General features: G+C 42.8%; 1 protein-coding gene across 1 annotated transcript in view; it reads left to right on the top strand.

The window, feature by feature from the left end:
* The first annotated feature begins 10,046 nt into the window (after positions 1-10,046).
* Positions 10,047-26,749, top strand: part of PUB49 (plant U-box 49) — a 41,299-nt gene continuing 24,596 nt past the window's right edge. The window contains exons 1-3 of the mRNA XM_086798278.1: positions 10,047-10,364; positions 11,214-11,276; positions 22,371-22,474. Coding sequence (XP_086654404.1) covers positions 10,237-10,364; positions 11,214-11,276; positions 22,371-22,474 — 295 coding nt within the window. The 5' untranslated portion in view covers positions 10,047-10,236. The remainder of the gene's footprint in view (positions 10,365-11,213; positions 11,277-22,370; positions 22,475-26,749) is intronic.

Below are 26,749 nucleotides of genomic sequence, written 5' to 3'. Positions count from 1 at the left end.
CTTCATGATGCTGGAGATCACTTTGATGTCACACTCTATCAGACAGCTGTTGGTTGCCTCATTTATGTATGCATTACGAGGCCGGACATTCAGTTTACAGTCACACAGGTAAGCAGGTTTATGCATAGCCCAGGGTCTCAGCATTGGAAGGCAGTTAAACGCATCTTTCGCTACTTGAGTGGCACCATACATCTTGGGTTATTTTATCCCAAGGGGGGATCGTTGCCGCCAGATTTACATGCCTTTTTGGACTCAGATTGGGCTGGTTGCTATGACACAAGAGTGTCCACAAGTGGTTTTTGTTTCATGCTCGGTAGCTCATGCATATCTTGGTTGAGCAAGAAGCAACCTACTGTGGCCAGTTCTAGTTGTGAAGCTGAGTACAGGGCAGCTTTCACAGCTACGGTTGAGTGTGTGTGGCTCAGACGGCTTATGGCTGATTTGGGTGTTGGACAGGAGTCTGCCACCTCTATCTACACTGACAGTCAGAGCGCATTTGCAGTTGCGAGAAACCCAGTTTTTCATGCTCGCACAAAGCACATTGAGGTGCATTATCACTATGTCAGGGAGAGACTCTCAGCAGGAGAGATCAGCTTGGCCTATGTGCCAACACATGACAACCTCGCCGATCTTTTCACAAAGGCGCTTCCTCGTGAGAAGTTCGAAGCTTTCCGCAAAGCTTTGGGCTTTGCTCCCCTTTGTGGATTGATCTACTTCGGGCATGGCACTCCCCTATACATGAGTGCCAGCTCTCGTTCACACCATCACTCCCAGGGGGGATTTGTTGCCATATACAAAGGCAGTGATGTGTGTGAACACACTTAGGACCGTCGGGGCACTTTTTCCCTCTTTAGGAGGTTTTTTCCCCCGGCTTGTATGTATATACGCCCATCATTCTAGGGCTAACTTATCTTTTGTACATTGACACAATCTAATACACTTTGTGTTGTGTGCATTCTTGCTTCTTCTTCTCCAAGCTTTGTGTGCTTTCCTGCAACCCTAATTCCAACAGAATCAAAGAGAACTCTAGTTTTGATATAAAAATTCTTTGTGCCTCTTTTTATGCATAAAATCCAACTTCAATGGAAGTAACACTTTTATATAAAAGAAAATCCTTTTATGCATCTATTTATGCATAGAATTTAAATCTAATGAAAATCACACTTTTATAATAAAAAAAATATCCCATATGCATCTTTCTATGCATAGAATTTAAATCTAATGAAAATCACACTTTTATAATAAAAAATATCCAATATGCATCTTTCTATGCATAGAATTTAAATCTAATAAAAATCACACTTTTATAATAAAAACAAATTCTTTTATGCATAGAAATCAATATTGGTGAAAGTAACACTTTTATAATAAAAATAAATTCTTTTATGCATCACTTTATGCATAGAAATCAATATTGGTGAAAGTAACACTTTTATAATAAAAATAAATTCTTTTATGCATCACTTTATGCATAGAAATCAATATCGATGAAAGTAACACTTTTATAATAAAAATAAATTCTTTTATGCATCACTTTATGCATAAAAATCAATATTGGTGAAAGTAACACTTTTATGATAAAAATGAATTCTTTTATGCATCACTTTATGCATAAAAATCAATATTGGTGAAAGTAACACTTTTATGATAAAAATAAATTCTTTTATGCATCACTTTATGCATAAAAACCAATATTGATGAAAGTAACACTTTTATAATAAAAATAAATTCTTTTATGCATCACTTTATGCATAAAAATCAATATTGGTGAAAGTAACACTTTCATAATAAAAATAAATTCTTTTATACATCACTTTATGCATAAAAATAAATTCTTTTATGCATCACTTTATGCATAAAAATCAATATTGATGAAAGTAACACTTTAACAATAAAAATATTTCCAATATGCATCTTTCTATACATAGAATGAAAATAACACTTTTAGAATACACAAACAGAGGGGATTACTCTTTTTGAATAACATAAAGATAAAACTTATTTCCACAAAATTTAAGAAAATTTTGCCATAACTTCCTTTGTATGGCTGACCATTTTTCAATTTTTACATTCTAAATCTACTTAGAATTTACCCCAAGATGAATTTAACACTTTAATCTAATCAATTCTCATTTTTTTAAGAGTAAACAATATGAAAAGTTTAATTCTATTTATTTGATTACACAACTTGGATAAAAAAGGGCTGAATTCACAATGAAGAGAAGGGGGAAGCCTTTCCATCAAGGCATAACATACAATTTCAATTTAAAAGAAGCAAGAAATCAAAAAACCATAGAATAGAATTAAAAAGAGTAGAATTTCTAACTTACATGGAGTTTTGTGAGCTTTCCTTTGGCTTGAGGGATTGAGGGTTCTACTCTTGCTTGGATCAAGAGTGACCACCAATTCTTTGTAGAGAAAATAGACAAAAACAAGTGAATTATTAATGAATTCAATGTTTTTGGCTCTGGGGAGGAGTAGAGTAACAGTGCATAAAACACTATTAAGCTCCTACAAAGGGGGAGGCTTCTATTTATAAGAAAAAATGAGCAACCAAGCAAACTGATTCTATAATTTTTCAGATCAGTTTGGTCAATTTTTGATCATTTTTTGGTCAGTTTAGTTCACTTTTTGGACCTAGTTTTGAATTAGGAGAGAGGAGAGATAAAATATATAATTTTATTGATTTAAAATTAAAAAGCAATGATGAGAAAAAGGTGCCTACTTCATGAGGAGGAATCCCTATCTTGAGGTGTCAAAAATCAGTTTTTAAACTATTTTCCTTGGTCCTTAGTCCACTCTTCATCTTATGTGAACATTAACTCATTTTTTTTGGGGGGGGAGTGGGGTTTCTTTTATTTTTCAATTTATCTCCTCCCTACATTTGGATTAAACTTATTGGTCCATAGCAACCTTAATCTAAAATTTTTAGAAAATCTGGACCCTTAGGATAAGGCCTTTTGAACAGATTATAATTTATTTCTAATGCACCTTCTGAAATTCTTTTTGAACTTCTGTTTTGGGAAAATTTATTTTAATAACAAGATATTGTTGCCATATATATAGGCAGTGATGTGTGTGAACACACTTAGGACCGCCGGGGCACTTTTTCCCTCTTTAGGAGGTTTTTTTCCCCGGCTTGTATATACGCCCATCATTCTAGGGCTAACTTATCTTTTGTACATTGACACAATCTAATACATTGTGTGTTGTGTGCATTCTTGCTTCTTCTTCTCCAAGCTTTGTGTGCTTTCCTGCAACCCTAATTCCAACAATTGGTATCAGAGCAGGCATCGGCTCCCAGGGCCGCCAGCACCCTCCGACTCACGTTCTCCGATTGAGGTGAGCTTTCACGAGCGCTTGCAGGTCCCTATACTTTGTAAATGAGATCGTAGGGCTTTGCGTTCTCAGAAATTACATCTGAGGTCGTTTCGGGCTCCGTTTTTGCATTTCAAGTTCTGCACAGGTGTTTTCGTCATTTTGTGCAGAAATTTCGACAGTGGAGTTTTCTGCAAAACAGGCATACGTACTCTATTGTGGATCGTGCTACATAGTACGAGTTGTTTTCTGTTCAGTCTTTGCTTCATTACAGGTAGCTTTTACATCAGTTTCAGTCAGGCCATGGCTGATAACAACAATGATGTATTTCGCATGTTATCTGCTGATGATAAATTGGATGAAGACAACAACTACCCACTTTGGGCATACATGATGCAGCATGTTTTGGTTGCAAAAGGAGTGTGGAACATTGTGCAGGGTATGGATGTACGTCCAGGTTCTGTGGATGTAGGATCTGTTGAGGATGTTGCAGGTTCTAGCAGCTCTATTGTTACTACTATTTTACCCACTGCTAAACAAGCTCGTTGGGATGGTAAAGATGCGCAGGCTCATGCCTTGATTGCACTTTCTGTCAAATGTAACATCACCCCACATATTCGTTCAGCTAAAACAGCAAAATAGGCTTGGGATATTCTAGCTGGTTTGTATGCAGGTCGTAACGAGGCAAAAATCTCTTACCTGCATAAAGAGTTAGAATTGAAGATTACGCAGGAAGATGATGACATGAATGTTTTTCTTGCTGAGATTAAAGATCTCAAAGAACAGTTGATTTCTACAAGTGAGATTATTCCTGATCATTCTACTGTTCTTGATGCTTTACCTGAGACATATCAAACTTTTGCTTCCATGTGGAGACTTCTTACTGACCTGATGCTATCAAGTATGATACTTTAGTCAACAAGCTCTTGCAAGAAGCGCAGTCCAGGCAAAACAGGGCTAGGCAATGTGCAGTTGATCAGGCATTTATTGCTGCCCAGCAGAAAAGAAGTGGTAAGGTAACCCCTTCCACTGTTTCTTCTCCTATTAATAGGTCTGCAACTTCTTCTCCTTCCACAGGTAGCAACAATAAGTCTGAGAAGGCTCTTGATAAAGGCAAGAAAAAGATCAGGTGCAACTATTGTAAGGCAAATGATCATGTCATTAAGAATTGCCCTAAGCTAAAGGCTAAAGAGGCAAAGAAGAAAGAGTCAAATACAGCCACAATAGCGGATGCTTCTACAAATGCAGATTCTGCAAATGTTGTGCAGGATACAGAATGGGCGTTTAGCGTGTATTGCCAGTATGACCCATCTGTACATGATACATGTTTGGCAGTTTCTATTGATTCTAATGTATGGTATTTTGACAGTGGTGCTACAAAGCACATTACCTCGCATCGTGGTATGTTCACTTGTCTTGAGGCTGTCTCTAATGGGAATACTGTCACATGTGCCAATAATGCTTCTTACCCAGTGAAGGGCGTTGGTAAAATTATGCTTACTACTGCAAATGGCAGCGCTTTCATACTTTCAGATGCTTTGTATGTGCCAAGGATAAAGAAGAATCTATTGTCTGTCTCTCTGCGCTTGCTAGAGTTGGACTTGTAGTCAAATTTGTGGATGACACATGTACTGTTCATGATTTGACTTCTGGTGATACGATTATTGCATCTGGCACCTTGTTTCGTGGGCTGTATAGGCTCAATTCTTATGACAAGTGTGTGGAAGATTCAGCAAATGTAGTTTCTGATGAAAAGGCAGTTTCAGATGCAAAACTATGGCATGCTTGTTTTGGTCATCTGAACTTTGCTAGTTTGCTACGTTTGCAGAAATTTGATATGGTTGCTTCATTGCCCCCTCTTGAGGCACCATTGAAACATGTTTGTGAAGGCTATATTTTGGGCAAAATGCAGCGTTCTGCGTTTTCAAAGGATGGTTCTGTGCGGGCCACTCGCAAATTGCAACTTGTACATAGTGATGTATGTGGGCCTATGCAAACTCCGTCATTTGGTAAACACTTGTACTTCGTGACTTTCATTGATGATTACTCAAGGCATGCATGGGTATATCCACTGAAGGCAAAGTCCGAAGTGTTTTTGTGCTTCAAACAGTTTTTGCTTATGGTTGAAAATGTATCCAATTGTAATGTGGGCACCCTCCATTCTGATCGAGGGGGGGAGTACATGTCTAAAGAGTTTGATGCATTTCTGGCTAGTCGTGGGATAAAACACCAATGTACAGTGCCGTGTACCCCTCGGCAAAATGGTGTTGTTGAGAGGAAAAATAGGTCACTTATGGAGATGGCACGATGTATGGTCAAGAGCCAAGCTTTGCCACATGCGTTTTGGCTTGAGGCTGTCATGTGTGCTGCATATGTACTCAACAGGTGTCCCACTAAGGCCTTGCAGTCTATTACTCCATATGAAGTTTGGCATGGCAGGAAACCTTCTATTGGTCACTTGCGTGTCTTTGGTTGCTTGGCCTATGCTTTAGTGCCTGTGCAACAACGCAGAAAATTGGATGATAAGGCTGTCAAATGCATTTTTGTTGGTTACAGTGCTGAGAGCAAGGGTTACAGATTGTATCATCCGCAGTCAAAGCGTATCTTGATTAGTCGAGATGTTGTTTTTGTGGAAGATGCTGTGCAGCCCTTGTTATCATGTACCAAAGAGACAGGTGTGAGCTCACGGGATGTATTTGATACATTGTTACCTCTGTTTACAGGTGGGAATTCAAATGTAAGTCCTAATGAGGCAAATATTCAGCCTATGCAGATTTCAAACGACATCATAGATCAGCCTATTTCTGATGCAGATTTACAGGATGTAATCTATGAGGATAGGGCTAAAAATGAGCAGGCTAGAGATATGCCTAAATGGTTGGTGCAAACCTTGCGTGATAGTAAAATTGATGCACCTATATCTAGTCGTACTCATTCAGGTTTTCAGAATGGTACATGGTCTTTGTGTGATTTGCCTATTGGTAAAAAGGCCATTGGATGTAAGTGGGTTTTTAAGTTGAAACGAAAGCCAGATGGCAGTGTTGATCGCTATAAGGCTAGACTTGTTGCAAAGGGTTATGCTCAAGAAAAGGGCATTGATTTTGATGAGACCTTTGCTCCCACTTGTCGTATGACTACCATTCGTAGCATTTGTGCATTGGCAGCTCATAATAGTTGGAATGTACATCAGTTGGACATAAAGACTGCATTCTTGAATGGAGATTTGCATGAGGAGGTGTATGTATCGCAGCCTCGTGGTTTTGTTCAAAGAGGGCAGGAAAACAAAGTGTGCAGGTTGAAAAAGGCTTTATATGGTTTAAAGCAAGCTCCACGAGCTTGGTATGAAAAGATACATGCATATTTGACTGCACATGGTTCTCAAAATAGTCCAACAGAAAGCACTTTGTATGTTAAACGTGTGGATGATGTACATCTAATCATTGCTCTCTATGTCGATGACATGCTGCTCACAGGACCAAATGAGAGTCATATTGCTGATTTTAAGGCTAATTTGAATGCTTCTTTTGAGATGTCAGATTTGGGGCATTTGCATCATTATTTGGGGATACAATTTAAGCAGTGTGATGGAGGTATTGCTTTGTGTCAGACAAAGTATATTGAGACATTGTTGAGGAGATTTGGCCTTGAAGACTGCAAGCCTATTGCTACTCCAATGGAGACAGGTTTGAAGTTGAGTCTTCATGATGCTGGAGATCACTTTGATGTCACACTCTATCAGACAGCTGTTGGTTGCCTCATTTATGTATGCATTACGAGGCCGGACATTCAGTTTACAGTCACACAGGTGAGCAGGTTTATGCATAGCCCAGGGTCTCAGCATTGGAAGGCAGTTAAACGCATCTTTCGCTACTTGAGTGGCACCATACATCTTGGGTTATTTTATCCCAAGGGGGGATCGTTGCCGCCAGATTTACATGCCTTTTTGGACTCAGATTGGGCTGGTTGCTATGACACAAGAGTGTCCACAAGTGGTTTTTGTTTCATGCTCGGTAGCTCATGCATATCTTGGTTGAGCAAGAAGCAACCTACTGTGGCCAGTTCTAGTTGTGAAGCTGAGTACAGGGCAGCTTTCACAGCTACGGTTGAGTGTGTGTGGCTCAGACGGCTTATGGCTGATTTGGGTGTTGGACAGGAGTCTGCCACCTCTATCTACACTGACAGTCAGAGCGCATTTGCAGTTGCGAGAAACCCAGTTTTTCATGCTCGCACAAAGCACATTGAGGTGCATTATCACTATGTCAGGGAGAGACTCTCAGCAGGAGAGATCAGCTTGGCCTATGTGCCAACACAGGACAACCTCGCCGATCTTTTCACAAAGGCGCTTCCTCGTGAGAAGTTCGAAGCTTTCCGCAAAGCTTTGGGCTTTGCTCCCCTTTGTGGATTGATCTACTTCGGGCATGGCACTCCCCTATACATGAGTGCCAGCTCTCGTTCACACCATCACTCCCAGGGGGGATTTGTTGCCATATACAAAGGCAGTGATGTGTGTGAACACACTTAGGACCGTCGGGGCACTTTTTCCCTCTTTAGGAGGTTTTTTCCCCCGGCTTGTATATACGCCCATCATTCTTCCGTTTGCGCAGATTTGCATGCTTTTTCTGCAACCCTAATTTCATCAGATATATTTTTCCATCCAAGAATATCTAAAAATTGAGTTATCTCTCTCTATAATATTTTCTCTCTCTAGGATAAAATAGTTAAAAACAAGATCTTTTATTATTCTGAAAAGGGGATTGATTGGGGAAGGTTCTGGACATCTCGAGGGGCTAGGGAGGAATCTTACATGCTAGACCCCCGATTGTTTGGCCAGTGGGACGAGGTACAAACCTGACTGTGGATGAGATTTGAGAATTGGAGGCTAGTGGGTTTTTGTTGCAAAAGGGACAATGTCAAGAACCAAATGATGTAGGCCAATGGTTAACAAGGTATATAAGTGGCATATCAGATATAGTAGCCAAGAGAATAGATTCGGTAATTTCAAGTACAGCTACACTCTTTGAGCATTTGGTCATTAAAGTTGGGCAGATGGAAGTGTTTGTAATTGAGACTAAGGAATCACTAGTGCATAATAAAAAATACTGGGTGATTATGGGAAAGAATCCATTATGCACATGTCCTAATTTTCAAATCTTTGTAGGTGCTGGACGACCATATTTGTAAAGTTGGGCAGATGGAAGTGTTTGTAATTGAGACTAAGGAATCACTAGTGCATAATAAAAAATACTGGGGAAAGAATCCATCATGCACATGTCCTAATTTTCAAATCAGGGTAGGTGCTGGACGACCATATTATGTATGCAAGCACCATATTACTTTGTATATTTGCGTATCTTCGGGTTAGATGTGAACCATAATATAGTTATGCAAGCACCATATTACTTTGTATATATTTGCGTATCTTCGGGTTAGATGCGAACCATAATATAGTTATGCATCAACCCAGTCTAAAAAAGGAGGACCTAATGAGAATGTTCAACTGTAGGAGAACAATGTGAGAAGGACCTATTATTGTTCATGACATTGTACTATAGTTTTGAAAAGATCCTTCATGTTGCAATAATAAAATGTCTGATATCCAAGGACTATTTACTTTTCGTTTTTTTATTATGTTTTAGCAGGACAATTAATATGGTTATATGTCAATGCCTTGAATATGTTCATTCCATTCATCTACTTAAAAAAAAAAAGTGGATAGACATGCATCTACTTTTCTAAATTTAGGGAAAAGCCATGCAGGAGAGAGAGGGAGGGTGGGAGAGAGAAAGGGAGAGAGGGAGAGGAGAGAGAGGGAGTGTGAGAGAAGGAGAGAGAGAGAGAGGGTGGGAGAGTGAAAGGGAGGGAAGAGAGAGGGGGGGAGAAGGACAGAGAGGGTAGTATGGGCTGGGCGGTGGTGGGACAAGGAGAGAGAGAGAGGGAAGAGGGTGGAGAGGAGAGAGAGGGAGGATGGGCTGGGTTGGGCTGGGCGGTGGTGGCAATAGTTAAAGAGAGGGAAGAGGGAGCTTGGTGGGCGGTGGTGGCAATGAAATCATGATCCCCCATATGCTTTCTATTTGCATGTATTCACCCCTCCATGTCATTTCTATTTGCATGCATTCACCCATATGCTTTCTATTTCAAGGCATCCCCCATATGCTTTCTATTTGCATGTATTCACCCCTCCATGTCGTTTCTATTTGCATGCATTCACCCATATGCTTTCTTTTTCCATGCATTCACCATACCATTTCTATTTAAGGTCTCACAATTCTCTATAAAACGCCGTGGGTTGGGCGGTGGTGGGACAAGGAGAGAGAGAGAGAGAGGGAAGAGGGTGGAGAGGAGAGAGAGGGAGGATGGGCTGGGTTGGGTTGGGCTGGGCTGGGCGGTGGTGGCAATAGTTAAAGAGAGGGAAGAGGGAGCTTGGTGGGCGGTGGTGGAAATGAAATCATGATCCCCCATATGCTTTCTATTTGCATGTATTCACCCCTCCATGTCGTTTCTATTTGCATGCATTCACCCATATGCTTTCTATTTCCATGCATTCACCATACCATTTCTATTTAAGGTCTCACAATTCTCTATAAAAGGCCGTGGGGGAACTCAAGCCTAAGGTCTGTATTAACTAAATGCCACGTCACAAAAAATTGTGTGATACCATTAATTAATCATGCATGAATTAACAATATATAACAACAAGACTATATACAAAGCCATGCCCATGGGCCATTACCACTATTCTGGTTTTAATTAAATTCTATGGCATCAGGAATGGCATAGGCTCTTTATGTAGCGAGACACCAGACGGCGGAGCAGTGACCTTCAAATTTCAGCAGTCGGGACTCTGCAGCTAGAGAATCTTTTAAGGCTGATCATCAGCAGCCTTTCAAGCTCTTGTTTGCTGGGGTCTGCGAGGAGGCGATGGGGAAGAAGCAGCATAGCAAGGATCGCATGTTCATCACCAGTACGGAGTGGGCCACCGAGTGGGGTGGGGCCAAGAGCAAGGACCTCCGAACGCCCTTCAAGCGCCTTCCATTCTACTGCTGCGCGTAAGTGAACAGTTACAACCCCCCCCCATGCGAATTAGGGTTTGAACATTGTTCACAGAATTAGTGTCTGAACACCAGAACCAAGGTTAAGGGTATTATTAAAACTTGAAGATATTTCGTTGGGGTTTTAACATGCCATCCAGATAATTTGTCGAAACTGAACCTATCAGGATAAGGGTTTGAGACTTGAGAATATCACCATCAACAACAAGTTATGGGTATGCAAACATTGAATTAGACTGGCTTCACAAGGGCTGGACGGACAAGAAGCTTGCAGCCAATCATTTTGCAAGGGCGGGTGTTCTCTCCTTCACACAGGGCAGGGGGGTTCTGATGGCGGATTCAATGTGGATAGATCAAGGTTACAATATGTTTTTCTTGTCCAGCTGGATGCCTTGCAGTCTGCTGCCGCCAGTTAATGAGAGGCCTTCACTTCCTGCTAGTTACTCCGGTTCCCACGTTACAAATGCTGGGTGACTGGCTTGTGTGAAGGTAGGGTCATTACGGCTGTACTTGGCCACCCGTCCAATTACACCAAAAGCTGGAGTAGGGCGTCGACCCTTATGAAGCCAGCCTTAGGTTATTAGCAGGATGTGGTTACAGCTTTGAGTAACTTAATCAAGATTTAAACATCATCCATTACTTGTCAGTTGCCATAAAAGCACTACATTAGAATTTAAACGTCATCAACAAGGTATAGTTTTCCCTTTCAATGACACACACTGATATGTAGTGTAGCAACACGTGTATTCCTTTGTATTTGCTTAGGGTTTCAGCCATTCTGACATGTATTTGCAATTCATAATGATTTATCTAAAATGTAATCTGAGCTTTGTTTTGGCTATGCAGGCTCACTTTCACACCTTTCGAAGATCCTGTTTGTACAGCTGAAGGCCATGTCTTCGATATCTTGTAAGTGAACCTGTCTTCCTTTCTTTGTTTGTAGGGGTTCTAAGGATGCATCATTGTTTTTGTTAAAGACTATGGGGTGTTTTTCCGTGCACAATGGTTTTTGCCGCTTTTTTTTGCGTCTTTTGGCCTAAAATCCCTCCCTTCCACCGTAACTTGCCCTAGTTACCAAGAGGCTCTTCTTCTAATTAGTGGAGCTTTCCTTGCAAAGATGTAAAAACAATCAAACTTTGTCACATGCACCATGCACTGGGTGCAATGTGACACATTGGCTCATCAACAATGCTATACTTATACAAAAGTTTAGTACTTTTTTCAGGAATATTTGTCGTCCACTGTGACCCCATTGTGAGCCCCAGTCAGTCTGGGACGACATGAGCTACGTAGGTCAGTCTTCCAACCTTAGATGTTAGGGTCAGTCCCTTAACCCACTTGAAGAACAAGCATTTAGGTCATTTGAGGTTTAGGGCATGTTAAATCAGTTCATTAGGTGCATGCATAAAGCATACAACAACATGCAAGCATTTAGGTCATCTGAGGATTAGGGCATGTTAAGTGAGTTCATTAGGTGCATACATAAAGCATACAACAGCATGTAAGCTTAGGTGCATGGGCCAGCCCATGGAATAGGCATTGCATGGGTTTATGGGCCAGCCCTTGGGGCAGCCCCTATTCCAAGTCAGCAGCCTTTGTGGCGAGCATAAGCAACATAGAGTAGTAGTCAGCCAGCATAGGCAACACAGATCAACAGTCGGCCAACAACAAGACATACTCCTGCTTGTAGGGGCCTGCCCTGCAATGGGTATTTGGAACCCAATACTATATCTCTACATTTTATTATCTCTCTCTACTCAATGTATTGATGCTAAAGTTCTCACCAAAATAAAGGTTTAAAGAAGGCTTTGTTGTGTCAACCTCAGTGGATGTAATAGATTATGTTTGCTCCTACAAGAGGGACAACCATGAAATCTGCACAAATTCTGTGTCTTGTATGACTAATTTAGCTCGGCAAGCTTTAAACTTGATACTCGTTGTCATGCCCGTGCTAAATACCTCCACTTTCTTGTCTATTGAGGTCAACGAAAACCGGGTTCGTTGAGCGGTCTGTTCCGTGACCACGTCCTTTGTATTGCCACTGTTGTCAAACAAGAAAACGACTCTTTGGCCCCTTATGTAGCCAAAGATCTTGAGCAATTCATTTCGCTCATACTCCTGGTCATCTGCCGATCTTCGAGCTCCCAATTGACAATGGCGCCAACCGAAGGTGTGGGAGCTGGAGGATGAGCAACAACTTGGGGGGGTTAGTGTGGGAGGCTGGCTCACCCACGGAAGTTGTCGAGGCCGGGGTGGTGGTCTGAGTAGGGGTCTTTTTAGGGCAAGCCCTAGAAGCGTGTCATTTTGTATGACAAAAGAAACACCACCCCTCCTACTGTTCTTGTTCCTCGGGAGTGATCTTACCACCTGTCTTGTTGGCCAGAGCCTTTTGGTCTGGAGTAAGGCGAGGTCCGTTGTTCGAGTTCTTGGAGCCAGAGGCTCTCGGTGTAGACCTTGATTGGGTTTGGTTCTGACTCTTACCAGAGGTAGTGGCTGCCTTGGCTCCTCCGGGCGAGGTGGTCTTCAGTTTTCCGTTGTTAAACTTCATCTCGGCACTTTGCGCAAGGGAAAGTGCTTGATCATAAGTTTCTGGTTTGAACATGCGCAAATTCCACTGGATCTGCATGTCCAAACCGTAGAGGATCTGTCCTCTTTTGTCTGCATCCGACTTCTGCAACTGTAAAGCTAGGTGAGTGACTTTGTTTGCAAATTGAAGAACAGGTAGCGCATTCTGGCACAAACCTCGAAACTCATTCTCTAGTCGCTCAAGATAATGAGGCGGTAGAAATTGCTTCTTGAGGTCCATTTGTAGTTGGAATTGACTTGGGCCTAGTGAGTTCACCATGAGATGGCTTCCCCTTCGATGTAGCAATTAGCTAACACCACCTTGTCTGACTTCCTACCAGCAGCAAAGTATAATGGTAAGTGTAATCATGTTGTAGTTATGCAATTTATTCATCAATTTGTGGCATATTTTTCTTTGGCTAAGCTTTCAGATTCTCAAGATTGAGTTCACTTGGTAGCACCTCACCTCTCTAGCGAAGAAGTTATCTGATGGCAACGTTGGCCCAGTCTACACCCGACCATAGGGGCTCCTTAGTATGTATGGGACACCTTCGTGTCCGACCTAAAAAAAACGATTTCTTCCTTCCCAATACATGACCAATCTTGAGGATGAGTTCTATAGACTCTCCCAAAATGGGTCTTCAGTTTTGACATACTCTAATAGAGTCATCACGTCAAGGCAGTAGGAGTAGTTGGGGGTATCCGAGGAGGATAAATTAAAACAGTTCATTAGAGGGTTGGATACGAACATCAGGTTCACCGTGCGTAATTTTGAGCCACAGTCATATGACATGTGTAAGCCCAATGGGGGGTGCCGTGACAGACTCAACCACGTGTCCAAGAGATAAAGAAAATAAGAGGGGGGAGAGAGAAGGGAATAGGGATCTTGCACAGTACACCACATTGAGTGAGAAACAGGCCCTGCCCCCTTTCAGGAATTTATTTAAGAAAAATCCACGGGCACGCTGGCCAGGATCAATACAATCAATAAATACAAAACAAATAGATATGCCGATGTAGGATATCCAAGTCGATGTCAAGGCACAAGATCTCTGATGCCGAGCACACCACGGAGATGACCCACAAGTATCTCTCACCAAGTCCAAATCCAATCCAATGAATCCAAGTCCAAATCAAATCCAAAACCAAGTCCAGATCAAGTCCAAGTCTAGATCCATATCCAAGCTATATGTCTAGGCTCCATGTTTATGTCCAAGTTCCATGCCCAAGCTCTATGTCCAAGTTCTCCATGTCCAAGTTCATACCAAGTTCAAATCCAAGTTCAAGTAGTCCAAGTTCCCATGAGTAATCTCCACAACTCCTACAACCATGTCGATGAAGAAAACCATGGAAAAGCTCTTTCTGGCAAGAAAACTGATATAAAACGTGTTTTAATGGTTTTTGGGTGATAAAAACATCCAAAAAGCAGTTTTTAGGATTTTTGGAGCAATTTTAGGGTTTTTAAAATTTTTGTTTGTACATGTCGGTATGCATATGCCCATACATGTCTAGGGTTGACTGTATATTTGAAAAGCAAGTTGGAGAAGGTGTTGATGGTGAAGAAGAAGCTCGCCATGATCATAATGATGCCCACACACACTCCATGATCTCTTTCAAATGATCTTGTTCATGGTACTACAAGAGAAGTCCAATCCTTTTTATACTTGTAAGCGACCCTGCGTTTTGCCAAAAAGCCTTCATGCTTTTGCTTTGCCTTTTATGCTTTGCTTTTCTCTTTTTGCCGTTGCTTTTTCTCTTTTTACTTTTATTAATAAAATATTACTTAACTTTTGATGCTTTGCTTTTTTGGCTTTAAGGCCTTGCTTTTTGGCCTTAGAGCTGCATTTTGAGAAAGCGCGTTTTAGCTTTTTGGTCCGGCTTAGTCTTCTTTTTCCAATGGTGCCCTTGGCTCGCGGTCAACCTTGTTTGACTTCTTGCTTTTTCTTGCTTTTTGACCAAGAATGGTGCATCAAACCTTATGGACCCTGTCCCCATGTCTTCTTCCACCTGTTTGGTGTTTGGGCATGGGTTTCATCATATGAAATAGAGCTAGGAGGGCCAAATAGTTACAACATGGCTCTTACTCTCGCTTAGAATCAAGAAATGATGCTGAATAGATGTAAGCCCAAGCAAATCCAAGCTAGCTCCAAACCCTAGCAATAGTCATCCACCACTCAACAGTCATCATCCCAGTTGGGAAAAGGAGCTTAGAATAGCAAGGATACAAAGAAAGATTTCTAGAGCACCTTAGGAGAGGGAATTCAAGTCTAAGAAGACACTTGAGGAAAAGGATTAGGAGGGCAATACTGGTGGATATCTCCAACCAGATGAGCAAACGTGGTACAAGGGGGAGAACCGATGTTTCTTTTGCCACACTGTGGGGCATATCCCAATCTCACCTTGGAAGGGGTCATAGCCTCCTTCAAGGAAGAAGAAAGAAAGCTAAAAAATAGAGAAGTAGGGGGGACAGCTCCTTCTTCACAAAGAAGAGCTTCAAAGGTGTAAAGTGTTTCATTTGTGGTAGGAACAATCATACAATCATATTGAGCAGGACTGTTATTTAAAGAAGCCGTGTAGACATTGTGAAAAAAACAACCACAGTGAAAAGAACTGCTTTCACAAAAAAGTAGATGCAAATATTATTGAAGAGATAGAGCTTCCCACAATAGAAGCAAACTTTTGTTATGATGATTAGGCTTTTTAAAGTCCAAGATATGTGTTGTTTTTTGTTGAGATGTGTGTATGTGTGACCTGATCCTTGTTTGTCCTTATCCATGGGATCCCATAATTTGTAGGGATGAAAGAGTGCACGAGATGAAGGCCGGATGCAATGGCTTGAAGCCTTGAGCAAGAGAAATGGAGCGTGAGCCTCTATGAGGGTGAGCGTGGAGATTCGAAAATCAGAGAGAGAGAGAGAAAACGTACGATTCTTGGAGTTGGGGTAGTGCTTTAGAAGCCCACTTACCCTTTTTTTATTGTTGTGGCCTTTGGGCCTTTAAAAATAGTCCTAGGCCAAGTTCAATGTGAACTTGGCCAAGACTTTAAAAGTATACATTGAGCCTTATAAAAGGCTATATACAAATACAAGGGAGGCATTTAGCCTTTAACCCAACAACCTCCCACTTAAAGGCATAAATGGCGCCTTTCAGCTATGTAACTCCCACCATCTGTATGCATAGCTGATGTTGTGCTTTGGGTAAGCACTTAGTGAGAGCATCTGCAGGGTTTTGTGACGTATGGACTTTAACCATAGTGAGAAGTCCATCCTCAAGCACCTCTCGAATGAAGTGATAACGCACATCAATATGCTTTGTGCGCGCATGAAAAATGGCATTCTTTGCCAGACATATGGCACTCTGGCTATCACAACCAAGCATAGGTGCCTTGTCAGGCAAACCAAACTCCCTGCATAAACGTGCCAACCATATGGCTTCCTTGGAAGCCTCAGTGGCTGAAATATATTCAGCCTCTGTAGTAGACAGTGCAACTATTTTTTGTAGTCTAGAGCACCATGAGACGGCACCTCCTGCAAGAGTAAACACATAACCACTTGTGGATTTGCGTGTATCCACATCACCTGCCATGTCAGAGTCACAAAATCCCTTCAACTCCAAAGGACCCTTACCATAACAGAGACATTTGTTTTTAGTCCCTTTCAAGTACCTCATAATGGACTTTATTGCATCCCAATGCAATTTGCCTGGATTAGCCATAAAACGGCTCACAACTCCCACTGCATGGGCTATGTCAGGCCTAGTAGCAACCATAGCATACATAAGTGAACCACAAGCTGATGCATAAGGAACACTTTGCATCTCATTGGTTGCCGTGTCAGACTTGGGACAATCTTCCTTGGAGAATTTCACATGTGGCTGTAATGGCACACTAAGTGGCTTTGCATCAGCCATGTTAAACCTGTCCAGCACCTTTTCAATGTATTTTTCTTGCGACAAATACAATATGCGCTGGTCTCTTTGCCTTCTAATTCTCACTCCAAGAACATCCTCTGCTGCCCCAAGGTCTTTCATAGAAAACGCAGATTTCAGCTGTTGCTTAAGAGCATCAACAGTGCCTCTTTTCTTACCAGCAATCAGCATATCATCGACATAGAGCACAAGAATGATAGGGCTGCCATCCTCATCAAGTTTTGTATACAAACAGTGATCTGCATGGCTTCTTTTGTAACCATGTTTGAGCATAAACGCATCAAACTTTTTGTACCACTGTCTAGAAGCTTGCTTCAGCCCGTATAAGCTTCTATTGAGCTTACATACCATGTGTTCCTTTCCGGGAATCACAAAACCCTCAGGCTGTTTCATATAAAGCTCTTCCTCAACATCACCATGCAAAAAAGCTGTATGTACATCCATTTGGTCTAATTCCAAATCAAGGACAGCCACTATGGCAAACAAGACACGCAAAGTGGTCATCTTCACAACAGGAGAGAACACTTCCTAAAAGTCTATGCCTTTTGTTTGCGCATATCCCTTTGCAACCAGCCTTGCTTTATACTTGGGTTTTGCATCAACTGTCTTGATTTTATACACCCATTTGTTAGGAATGGCCTTCCTACCTTTGGGCAATTCAACCAAGTCCCAAGTATCATTAGCATGCAAAGCTTTTAACCTCTTCCTGCATAGCAAGCTCCCACTTGCTGCTGTGCTCACATGTCTTTGCCTCCTTGTAAGTAAGAGGCTCCCCCTCATCTGTCAACATAATGTAATGCAAAGAGGGATCGTATCTACTCACATTCCGTCTTGGACGAGTAGAACGCCTCACCCAATGATCCACATTATCCGGAAATGGGTTTACATCAGGTGGGATAACACCATCATCAAGTATGGGCTGCTGTCCATCAATTTCAGCACCATTTTCAGCATTGATAGGCTGCTGTTCATTTTGCTGTCCAACATCATCTGGCTCAAACACCACTGGCTCATCAACATTTTCAGTCATATGTGGTGCATCCTGAGGGTCTAAAAGAGGCCTAATAGGTGGCTGTACATGCTGAAATTTGACCTTTTTATGGTCACCATGAGAGGCACAATTGTGTTTAAGCAGCTTTGCCTCATTAAACACAACATCCCGGCTGCGTACAACCTTTCTGAGTGAAGGTAACCAAATCCTGTAACCCATTTCGCCTTCTTCACCATATCCCATGAAGAGGCCTTTAATGGACTTGGCATCGAGTTTACTTCTCAACTCAGGTCTAATATGTACAAAAGCTTCACAGCCAAAGACGCGTAAGTGATCATATGAAGCAGGTTTGCCAGACCAAACCTCTTCAGGGATGTCACCTTTGATAGACATGTGAGGGGATCGATTGCATATGTGTACTGCAGTTTTCAAAGCCTCTCCCCAAAAACCATGTGGGAGATTAGCTGTGGACAGCATGCATCTCACCCTCTCACAAAGTGTCCTATTGTATCTTTCAGCCACACCATTAGAAGAGGGGCTGTATGGAACAGTAAGCTCCCTCTTAATGCCTAAATTTTCACAAAATCTCGTAAATTCAGCACTTGTGAACTCCCCCCCATTGTCTGTACGCAAGCATTTCAGCTTTCTACCTGTTTGGGTGGTCACAAATGCATGAAAGCGCTTAAACGCAGCAAAGGCTTCATCCTTAGATTTAATCAAAGAAACCCAAATTTTTCTAGAATGGTCATCCACAAAAGAGACAAAATAATTTGCACCCCCCATTGACTTGGCGGGCATGCTACACACATCAGAATGGACAAGATCAAGCACACATGGCTTACGAGAGACACCGGAGTAATAAGAACGCTTCACTTGCTTGCCATATTGACATTCATTACAAAATTCAAGCTTTGTGCCTTTAGCATCAAGCTTATTCAAGTTACAAAGCTTCGTGAGGCCCTTTTGGCTCATATGGCCAAGCCTCTTATGCCACAATTCCATATGGGAATTAATTTCAGCCGAGGCAATAAACTTGCCCAACAAGGCCTTGCCATGCAAGCAGTAAAGTGTCCCTTTCTTTGTGCCTTTCACAATCAGCCTTGAGCCTTTAGTCATTTTCCATGATCCTCTCTCAAACAAGATGCTGTAACCATGCATATCCATCTGCCCAACAGAAAGCAGACTCTTCTTGATTCCCGGCACATATCTAACATCATGCAGCACAAGCTCATTCGTGCCATCCGTAGAAAGATGCACCGTGCCAATACCCTCAATGGAACATGCATGATTGTTTCCAAGGTATACATGGCCATGGCTGCCTGCAGTAAACGTGGAAAAACACTCCTTAATAGGAGTCACATGAAACGAGGCACCGGAATCAACAATCCAAGTCTAAGACAATGCATCGTTCACAGTCAACAAAGCATCAATGAGATCACTTTTAGTGATCTGCATATCCTGTGTATGAACATAGAGAGAGGCATCAAACTCATGGACATCATCAGCTGACAAAGTAGCACATAGAATGTCCTCAACATCTGACAGTTCCTCAATAACAACACTTGAGGCCACATTGGCCTTCTCTTTGTCCTTAGAGCTGTCCTGTGCATCTACCTTGACTTCCTTCTTCTCTTTCTTTTTGTCTCCGCCATTCTTTCTTCTTTCCAATTCTGCTTTGTAGAACTTGCAATCAGGTTTCTTGTGACCTTTCCTGCCACACTGATAGCAAGTCACATCACTTTTGCCCTTGCTGGCATTTCCCCTTTCCTTACTCTTACTCTTACCTCTCTGTGCATAGGCAGTCTTCTTCTCTGTCCTGCCTCTAACCATGTTGGCTGCACTGCCTCCCTCTCCACTTGCTTTCCTCCTGATTTCCTCATTCAAGATTGAACCCCTAACACCATCAAAGGTCAGATTGGGGTTGTTAGACAACGAAACCACCAATGTTTCCCAAGAATCAGGTAACGTCATAAGCAAGAAGATAGCTTTCAGCTTATCCTCAAAGGGAGGCATGCCAGAATCCTGTAACTGTGATAAAGTACCTGTAAACAACGACAAGTGCTCTGCGGCACTCTTGGACTCATCCAGCTGCATGCCAACAAGTTTTCGCATCAAATGCACTTGGTTGACCGGCGTTGTATTTTCATACGTTGCCTTTAACTTTGCCCATAGCTCAAAAGCAGTGACAAGACCTTTGAGATCAACCAAGATCTCGTCAGAAACGGCCATCTTTATGTACGTAATAGCCTTCTTGTTCAAAGTAGCCCATGCATCCTCAGACATGTCCCCTGGCTTCTCTGCCTCTAATGCCCTGTCACAATCCTTGAGGAAGAGGATTCCTTGAATCCTTTCCTTCCATAGGTCAAAACCTGTACCCTCAAACCGCCGGATCTCAAAGAGATTCTTCACGTCGGAGGATGACGCCATAGTTGCACAAAAGGGCTAACAATCTGAAATTTTGGGCAAAAATGCACCAAAATCGGAGTATAGCCTCACAGAAGTGTGCACTGCAGCTCTAAATGGTCACAGGAGCAATTTAAGGCAAAACGGGTCCGTTTGGGCACAAAAAATCAATTCTGAATTTTCTGCGCAGAAAATTACAGCAAGTTGATTTGTGCCTAAAAACAACAAATTTTGTTGTTTTTACCCTCAAAAGACATACATAAGGCTAATTCACAGCCTGTAGAAGCATGTAGCATGAAAAGCCCCAATTTGTAGCATCAAGTTTGCATGGAATTGAGCCACAAATGGTCATACATGAGCAAATTTGGTCAATTGTGCATAAATTATGTCAATTTGCATTTCCCTCAATGTAAATGCATCCCCCGCACGCTTATAAAAACCTGCGCAAATCTGAAATTTGCTGTAAAACTCTGTTTTGGCGACCTGACATAAAGATCTTTCGACCTCCATAGCTGAGCATTGTACCTGCAAATCCTAGCTACAGCTCTACCACGAAAATCAACAAATCATTGGTCCAAACTCTCTCAAAACTTCCTTACCTTGAAAATGTTTGTGACACTCACTCCTATTGAGTTTTTACTTGAGCATCTCCACATTTGTTTATTTTCTTGTGTTGGTTCTTGCCATGCCTTGAATGCTTGAGCAGCCCTAACAGAGAAGTTTGGGACTCTGTTGAACTTGTCACCGAATTGCTACTTGAGAAAACACGAATTCCAAATCTGATTCAAGCTGCCATGGCAAGAACCAACACATGAAAAAATGCTTGATCAAATCCAGGTCCCAGATCCCTCTCAGCCACTCATCATGACTTGCTATCTTTCACACTACCCAAGATGGAGGCACCGGACAATGATCACAAGGCCCCTCAGATTTAGATGTACGGACCAAGCTGAAGCAACGCACCTTGCAGAGCTAGAGCCACCGCGACCACCCCCCAGGTGTCACATTGGACAGAGCACTCAGGCACATGTCATCTATCTTGTAAAAGCAAGGTAAATGTGTGGCATCTGCATCTGTGACGTCATACAGGAACTCTACATCCACTCACTAAGCAGTCTTGACACTTGGTGCTGCTGTTTTTGGGGTCTGTTTAGAGGACCAGTTTGTTTGTCAGATTTCTACTAGGTGGTCAGAGATCAACAACAGCCAGTTTTTATCTTCTATAAGTTGTGAAGGATCATGGCGTCTAGTTCCGAGACAGCCCTGTACAACATCAAGAAGATGGATGGTTCTAACTTCCCATTTTGGAAGCAATAGATCTGGCATGTTTTGGTGCAAAAGAAGTAGACAAAGCCCATCAAGTTGAAAGGTGTCAAACCAGAGGATATGTCACAAGATGCGTGGGTGGAACTTGATGAGTTAGCATGTTCGACCATTATGCTAACTCTTGCAGAAAGTGTTTACTTCAATGTTGCTGAGGAGACTACAAGCTATGGTGTATGGCAGAAGTTATGTAGCCTTTATGAGAAGCAAAGTGCAGCTTCTCAGGCCTATTGGTTGAAGAAGCTAGTTGATTTGAAGATGAAAGAGGGCGTGCCTATGTCTAATCATCTCAATGAGTTCAACACGATTTTCAGCCAATTGTTAGCACAAGGTATCAAGTTTGAGGACTTTGTCAAGGCCATGTTTCTGCTGGTTACATTGCCTGAGAGCTGGGAAACGTTTCGTACAGCTCTTAGTAATTCTGCACCTACTGCTGGTCTCATAAGTGCCAATGTGGAGGGTAGCTTTTTAACTGAATAATTAAGAACAGAAAGAATTCAGAGCCAACAAAGGGTAGCATTGCTTTAGTTGTTAGAGGCGGATCTAATGCTAAAGGGAAATCTAGCGAGAGATCCAAGTCTCGCAGCAAATCACGTGGTCCTGGGAAAAAGGAAGTTGAGTGCTATTGGTGTCATAAGAAGGGACATATCATCACACCACATGCTTCAGCCATTCTAGGGCTGCCATGAACTGTCCCCATGACTTTTGTTTAGGTTGCTAGTTTGTTTATGAGAATATGTTCATGCTTTCGTTTGCTTTTATTTCTGTATTCAAGACTGATTTTCTAGTTGGCAGGAATATTGTACCTTACATCCAAAAATTTGGAAAGAATCCAGTAACAGGGACACCACTTGCTGTAAAGGACTTGATCAAGCTACAGTTTCATAAGAATTCAGAAGGTATTTTTCTTGCTTAGCATATCATCAGCTGAAGCATTTTCATCATCTAGAAGCATAAGTTGTATATGCTAGCATAACCTCACTATTGGTTGGGTGAGTCAAGAACAGGTATGAAGTGGGCTTGATGCCCCCTGTCTGCGCGCCTATCCTCACCATCACCAACCTCACATGGCCCTTCGCCTCACACTGCCCTGCCCTCTGCCAGCCTCGTGCTGCCCTCGACATTGCCAGCCTTTGCCTGTTCCCTCTCGCCTTCGCCCTGCTCCCCCCTTCCGCCTGATGTCGCCCCCAGCTCCCACCTTCTCTGCCGCCCATTGAGCCCCCGCCTCATCCCTTCGTGGCCTGTGCCTCAGTGCAGCCTGCCCCTACCTTCGCCCGGCTCCTGCCCGCTTCCCCCATCCTGTTGAGCTCCTGCCCCGTCTCCTGCTTTTCCCCCCCTCTGCCAGCCCTTCTTCCTTGCCTTTTCCCCTTTGATCACCCCCCCCCCCCCCGCCCCTTCTCTCCTTTTCCAGTCTCCCTTGCCCTTTCCTCTTCACTCTCTGGTTGTTCTTTCTCTTCGGTAAGTGTCGGCATCTTTTGGTCTTTGCACCTCCAGGAGGACTCCATGGCAGGCGCTCCGTCATCCCGGACCGAGGCCACCGTCCCTTGCCTTTCCTTCTTAGAAGCAGACCTCCGGCTCCTTGCTTCGACAGTCGCATCCTTGGAGGCCTCCATTTGGTCTACAAGATTGTGGGTAGCTGCCTGGCACTTGGATAGCTCAGGGAACTTTTGTAGCCAAGCGTGGAAACATCACTGATATTCATCCTTTGGTGGATACTACCAGGTGGAGTTTGATTCGCATGCAGCGTTGGACAGAGTCATGTAGCTTAGCCCCGTCGCATTGCGTACGGCCCAAGCCTTTCTGCGAGGTGGCAGCACGGCTTTGACCTAGCGTCCAATGCTCTAGTTGGCGTCTCAAGCTTTCGAGTGACGGTTTTCTTTCTTGGTCTCGTGGAATACCTTCTACTCCTCTCGGTGATGGGTGGTGTTATCAGGAGAGTAATGCCCCCCCCCCCCCCAAAAAAAAAAAAACCCCAATTGCTGCTTCGGTTTAGCTCGGACGGCCAAGATTCCATCTCTTCGTATCTGCATAGCCTCTCCGGAGTGAGTGCCTCATATCATATCACTTCCTTGCCTCCGGGGAGCTCCTATTCTGCAGAGAGTTGAGTACTCTAGCCTCTCTGGAGTCAGTTCCTCATGTCATATCACTTCCTTGCCTCCGGGGAGCTCCTATTTTGCAGAGTTGGGTACTCTGGTCTCCCAGGCCAATGCTTCATTTGTCGACAGATGGGACACCTTGCTAGAGCTTCTCCTCACTATCAATCCAAGAGGGTATTTCTGTGAGTGAGAGACGGTGTGGAGCACGCGAAGAAACAGAAGCAAAACGTGTGGAGGCAAGGAGCAAAACGATGGAGCTCAAAATATGAAGATAAGTTTGTTACAAAACTTAGGGCATATAATAACCCTAACTGGTGCCCGTTTCACATAACGGTAAGTTGGGCGCCTTATTGGGCGCGGGGAAAAAACCTCACTTAAAGTGAGTAAAAAGTGCCCGGCCGGTCCTAATACATTGGCCACTGCCCATAATAATGTCAGGACATTATTTCTAACACCCCCCTGCAGTGCCAATGTGGGTACAAGGCATGATGTCAATCACCAAAAGGAAGTAAGCCTAAAGCTTTGCGGAAAGCTTCAAACTTTTCTCGAGGTAAAGCTTTGGTGAAAATGTCTGCGACATTGTCATGTGTTGGACAATAGATCATGCTGATCTCCCTTGCATGAAGTCTTTCTCTGACATAATGATAATGTATCTCTATGTGTTTCGTTCGTGCATGAAACACAGGATTCCGTGCTACTGCAAGAGCACTCTGACTGTCAGTGAGAATCGGAGTAGGCTCCTCCAATAAAGGATGAAGATTTGCCAAGAGTCTGCGTAGCCAAACACATTCCACTGTCGTTGTGAAAGCTGCCCTGTACTCAGCCTCACAAGACGAGGTAGCTACTGTAGATTGTTTCTTGCTCAACCATGAAATGCATGAGTGTCCCAAAAAGAAACAATTACCACTGGTAGACTGCCTTGTGTCGAAGTCACCAGCCCAATCTGAATCACTGTATGCATGTAAATGCAAGTCACCCCCCCTGGGAAACATCAAGCCATAAGACTTGGTGCCTTGCAAGTAACGAAACACATGCTTTACAGCTTGCCAATGAAGCATCCGTGGGCTGTGCATATATCTGCTCACCTGGGATACTGCATACTGAATATCCGGTCTGGTGTTGCACAAGTAAATCAGGCACCCAACAGCCTGACAATAGAGAATAGCATCAAAAGATTCACTGCCATCATGTACTGTAAGTTTCAGGCCTGGTTCCATAGGAGTGGAAATAGGCTTACAATCTTGAAATTTGAATCTTTCTAACAGTCTCTGTACATACTTCGACTGTAACAGAAAGATACCCTTCTCACTTTGTATGAACTGTATGCCCAAGTAATAGTGCAACATACCCATATCTGACATCTCAAAAGCAGATTTGAGTTCGGACTTAAAATCTGAAATTTTATCCGCATCAGTACCTGTGAGCAACATATCATCTACATAAAGAATGATTATCAAAATATCCCCCCCATCTCTCTTGATGTAGAGGGTGCTTTCAGTTGGACTGTTGGTGAACCCCTGGCTAGTCAAAAATGCATCAATCTTTGCATACCAGGCACGCGGTGCTTGTTTTAAGCCATACAAAGCTTTCCTCAACTTGCACACCTTGTGTTCTTGACCAGACATAGCAAAACCAAGAGGTTGTATCACATAAACCTCTTCCTCAAGATCACCATTCAAAAAGGCTGTTTTTATGTCCAACTGATGTACAAACCAGCCATAATGTGCAGCCATAGCAACAACAACACGGATGGTGGTCATCCGAGAAGTGGGGGCAAAAGTTTCTTCATAATCTATGCCCTTTTTCTGAGCATAGCCCTTAGCAACCAGCCTTGCTTTGTACCTGTCAATGGTACCATCTGGTTTGCGTTTAACCTTATAAACCCACTTTGTACCAATTGCCTTCTTGCCAGGAGGCAAATCCACCAAATCCCATGTATGATTCTTAACAATAGAATCCAATTCAGCTTGCATGGCCTGCATCCAATGCTGATTTTCACTTGCATCTTCAAAACTCTCAGGTTCCTCTTCATCCATAATAGAACTCACCCAAGCTGACTCTGAAAAGTGAGAGCTTTCAGCCTCACGTGTACTCCTACGTGTCCTACCTGGTAATGGAGCAGCAAGTCTACTCTCTTGAAGAGTCTGTATAGCCCAACGAGGAATGGTTCTAGCTTCTTGCAAAGCTGTCCTCTCTTGTACAACAATATCCTCTTCTGCTTGCTGTATGTCAGGCTCAGCCTGGGGCTGATTTAAAGCATCAAACACACGAGGTGGTGGCTGCAAATTCTGAAATTCAGCCGGTATATCAGCTGTGGTTCCTATGCCAATGGGTATCAACCCTTCAAATACATCAAAAGACTCCTGAGGTTGCTGAAATTTAAATTCAGCAATGGGTTGTGCTGAATTCTCTGCAAAAACAACATCTCTGCTCACAAAAATCCTGCGTGTGACAGGATTATAGAGACGGTACCCTTTACTTTGACTGCTGTAGCCAACAAATATGCACTTTATGGCTTTATCATCAAGCTTCCCACGAAGCTCCTGTGGTACATGTGCATAAGCCAAGCAACCAAACACACGAAAATAATCAACACTAGGTTTCCGATCAAACCAAGCTTCATAGGGTGTAACAGATCTGAGTGCCTTTGTAGGGCACCTGTTCAACACATGAGTGGCACACATAAGAGCTTCCACCCAAAATTTATGTGGCAATCCCTTTGCTTTCAGCATACACCTGGCCATCTCCATGAGTGACCTATTCTTTCGTTCGGCCACACCATTCTGCTGAGGTGTATATGGTGTAGTACACTGGTGTACTATGCCCTTCTCTAAACAAAAAGCATCAAATACTTTAGATAAGTATTCCCCCCCTCTGTCAGTTCTGAGAGTCTGCACTTTTTGTCCTGTTGCATTTTCAACCATGTTGACATAATGTCGGAAATGCATAAAGACATCAGATTTGTTCTTCAAAGCATACACCCAGGCATATCTGGAAAAGTCATCAATAAAAGTAACAAAATACCAATGACCTCCCAAGGATTGTGTCCTCATTGGACCACATACATCACTGTGAATG

This window comes from Cibotium barometz, chromosome 5 (genome assembly GCF_041138505.1).
Source record: "Cibotium barometz isolate CiBa-2024 chromosome 5, ASM4113850v1, whole genome shotgun sequence".
In the NCBI taxonomy this organism is placed as follows: domain Eukaryota; kingdom Viridiplantae; phylum Streptophyta; class Polypodiopsida; order Cyatheales; family Cibotiaceae; genus Cibotium; species Cibotium barometz.
The sequence above is the reverse complement of the archived record's forward strand: the minus strand, read 5'-3'. Positions and strand labels throughout refer to the sequence as shown.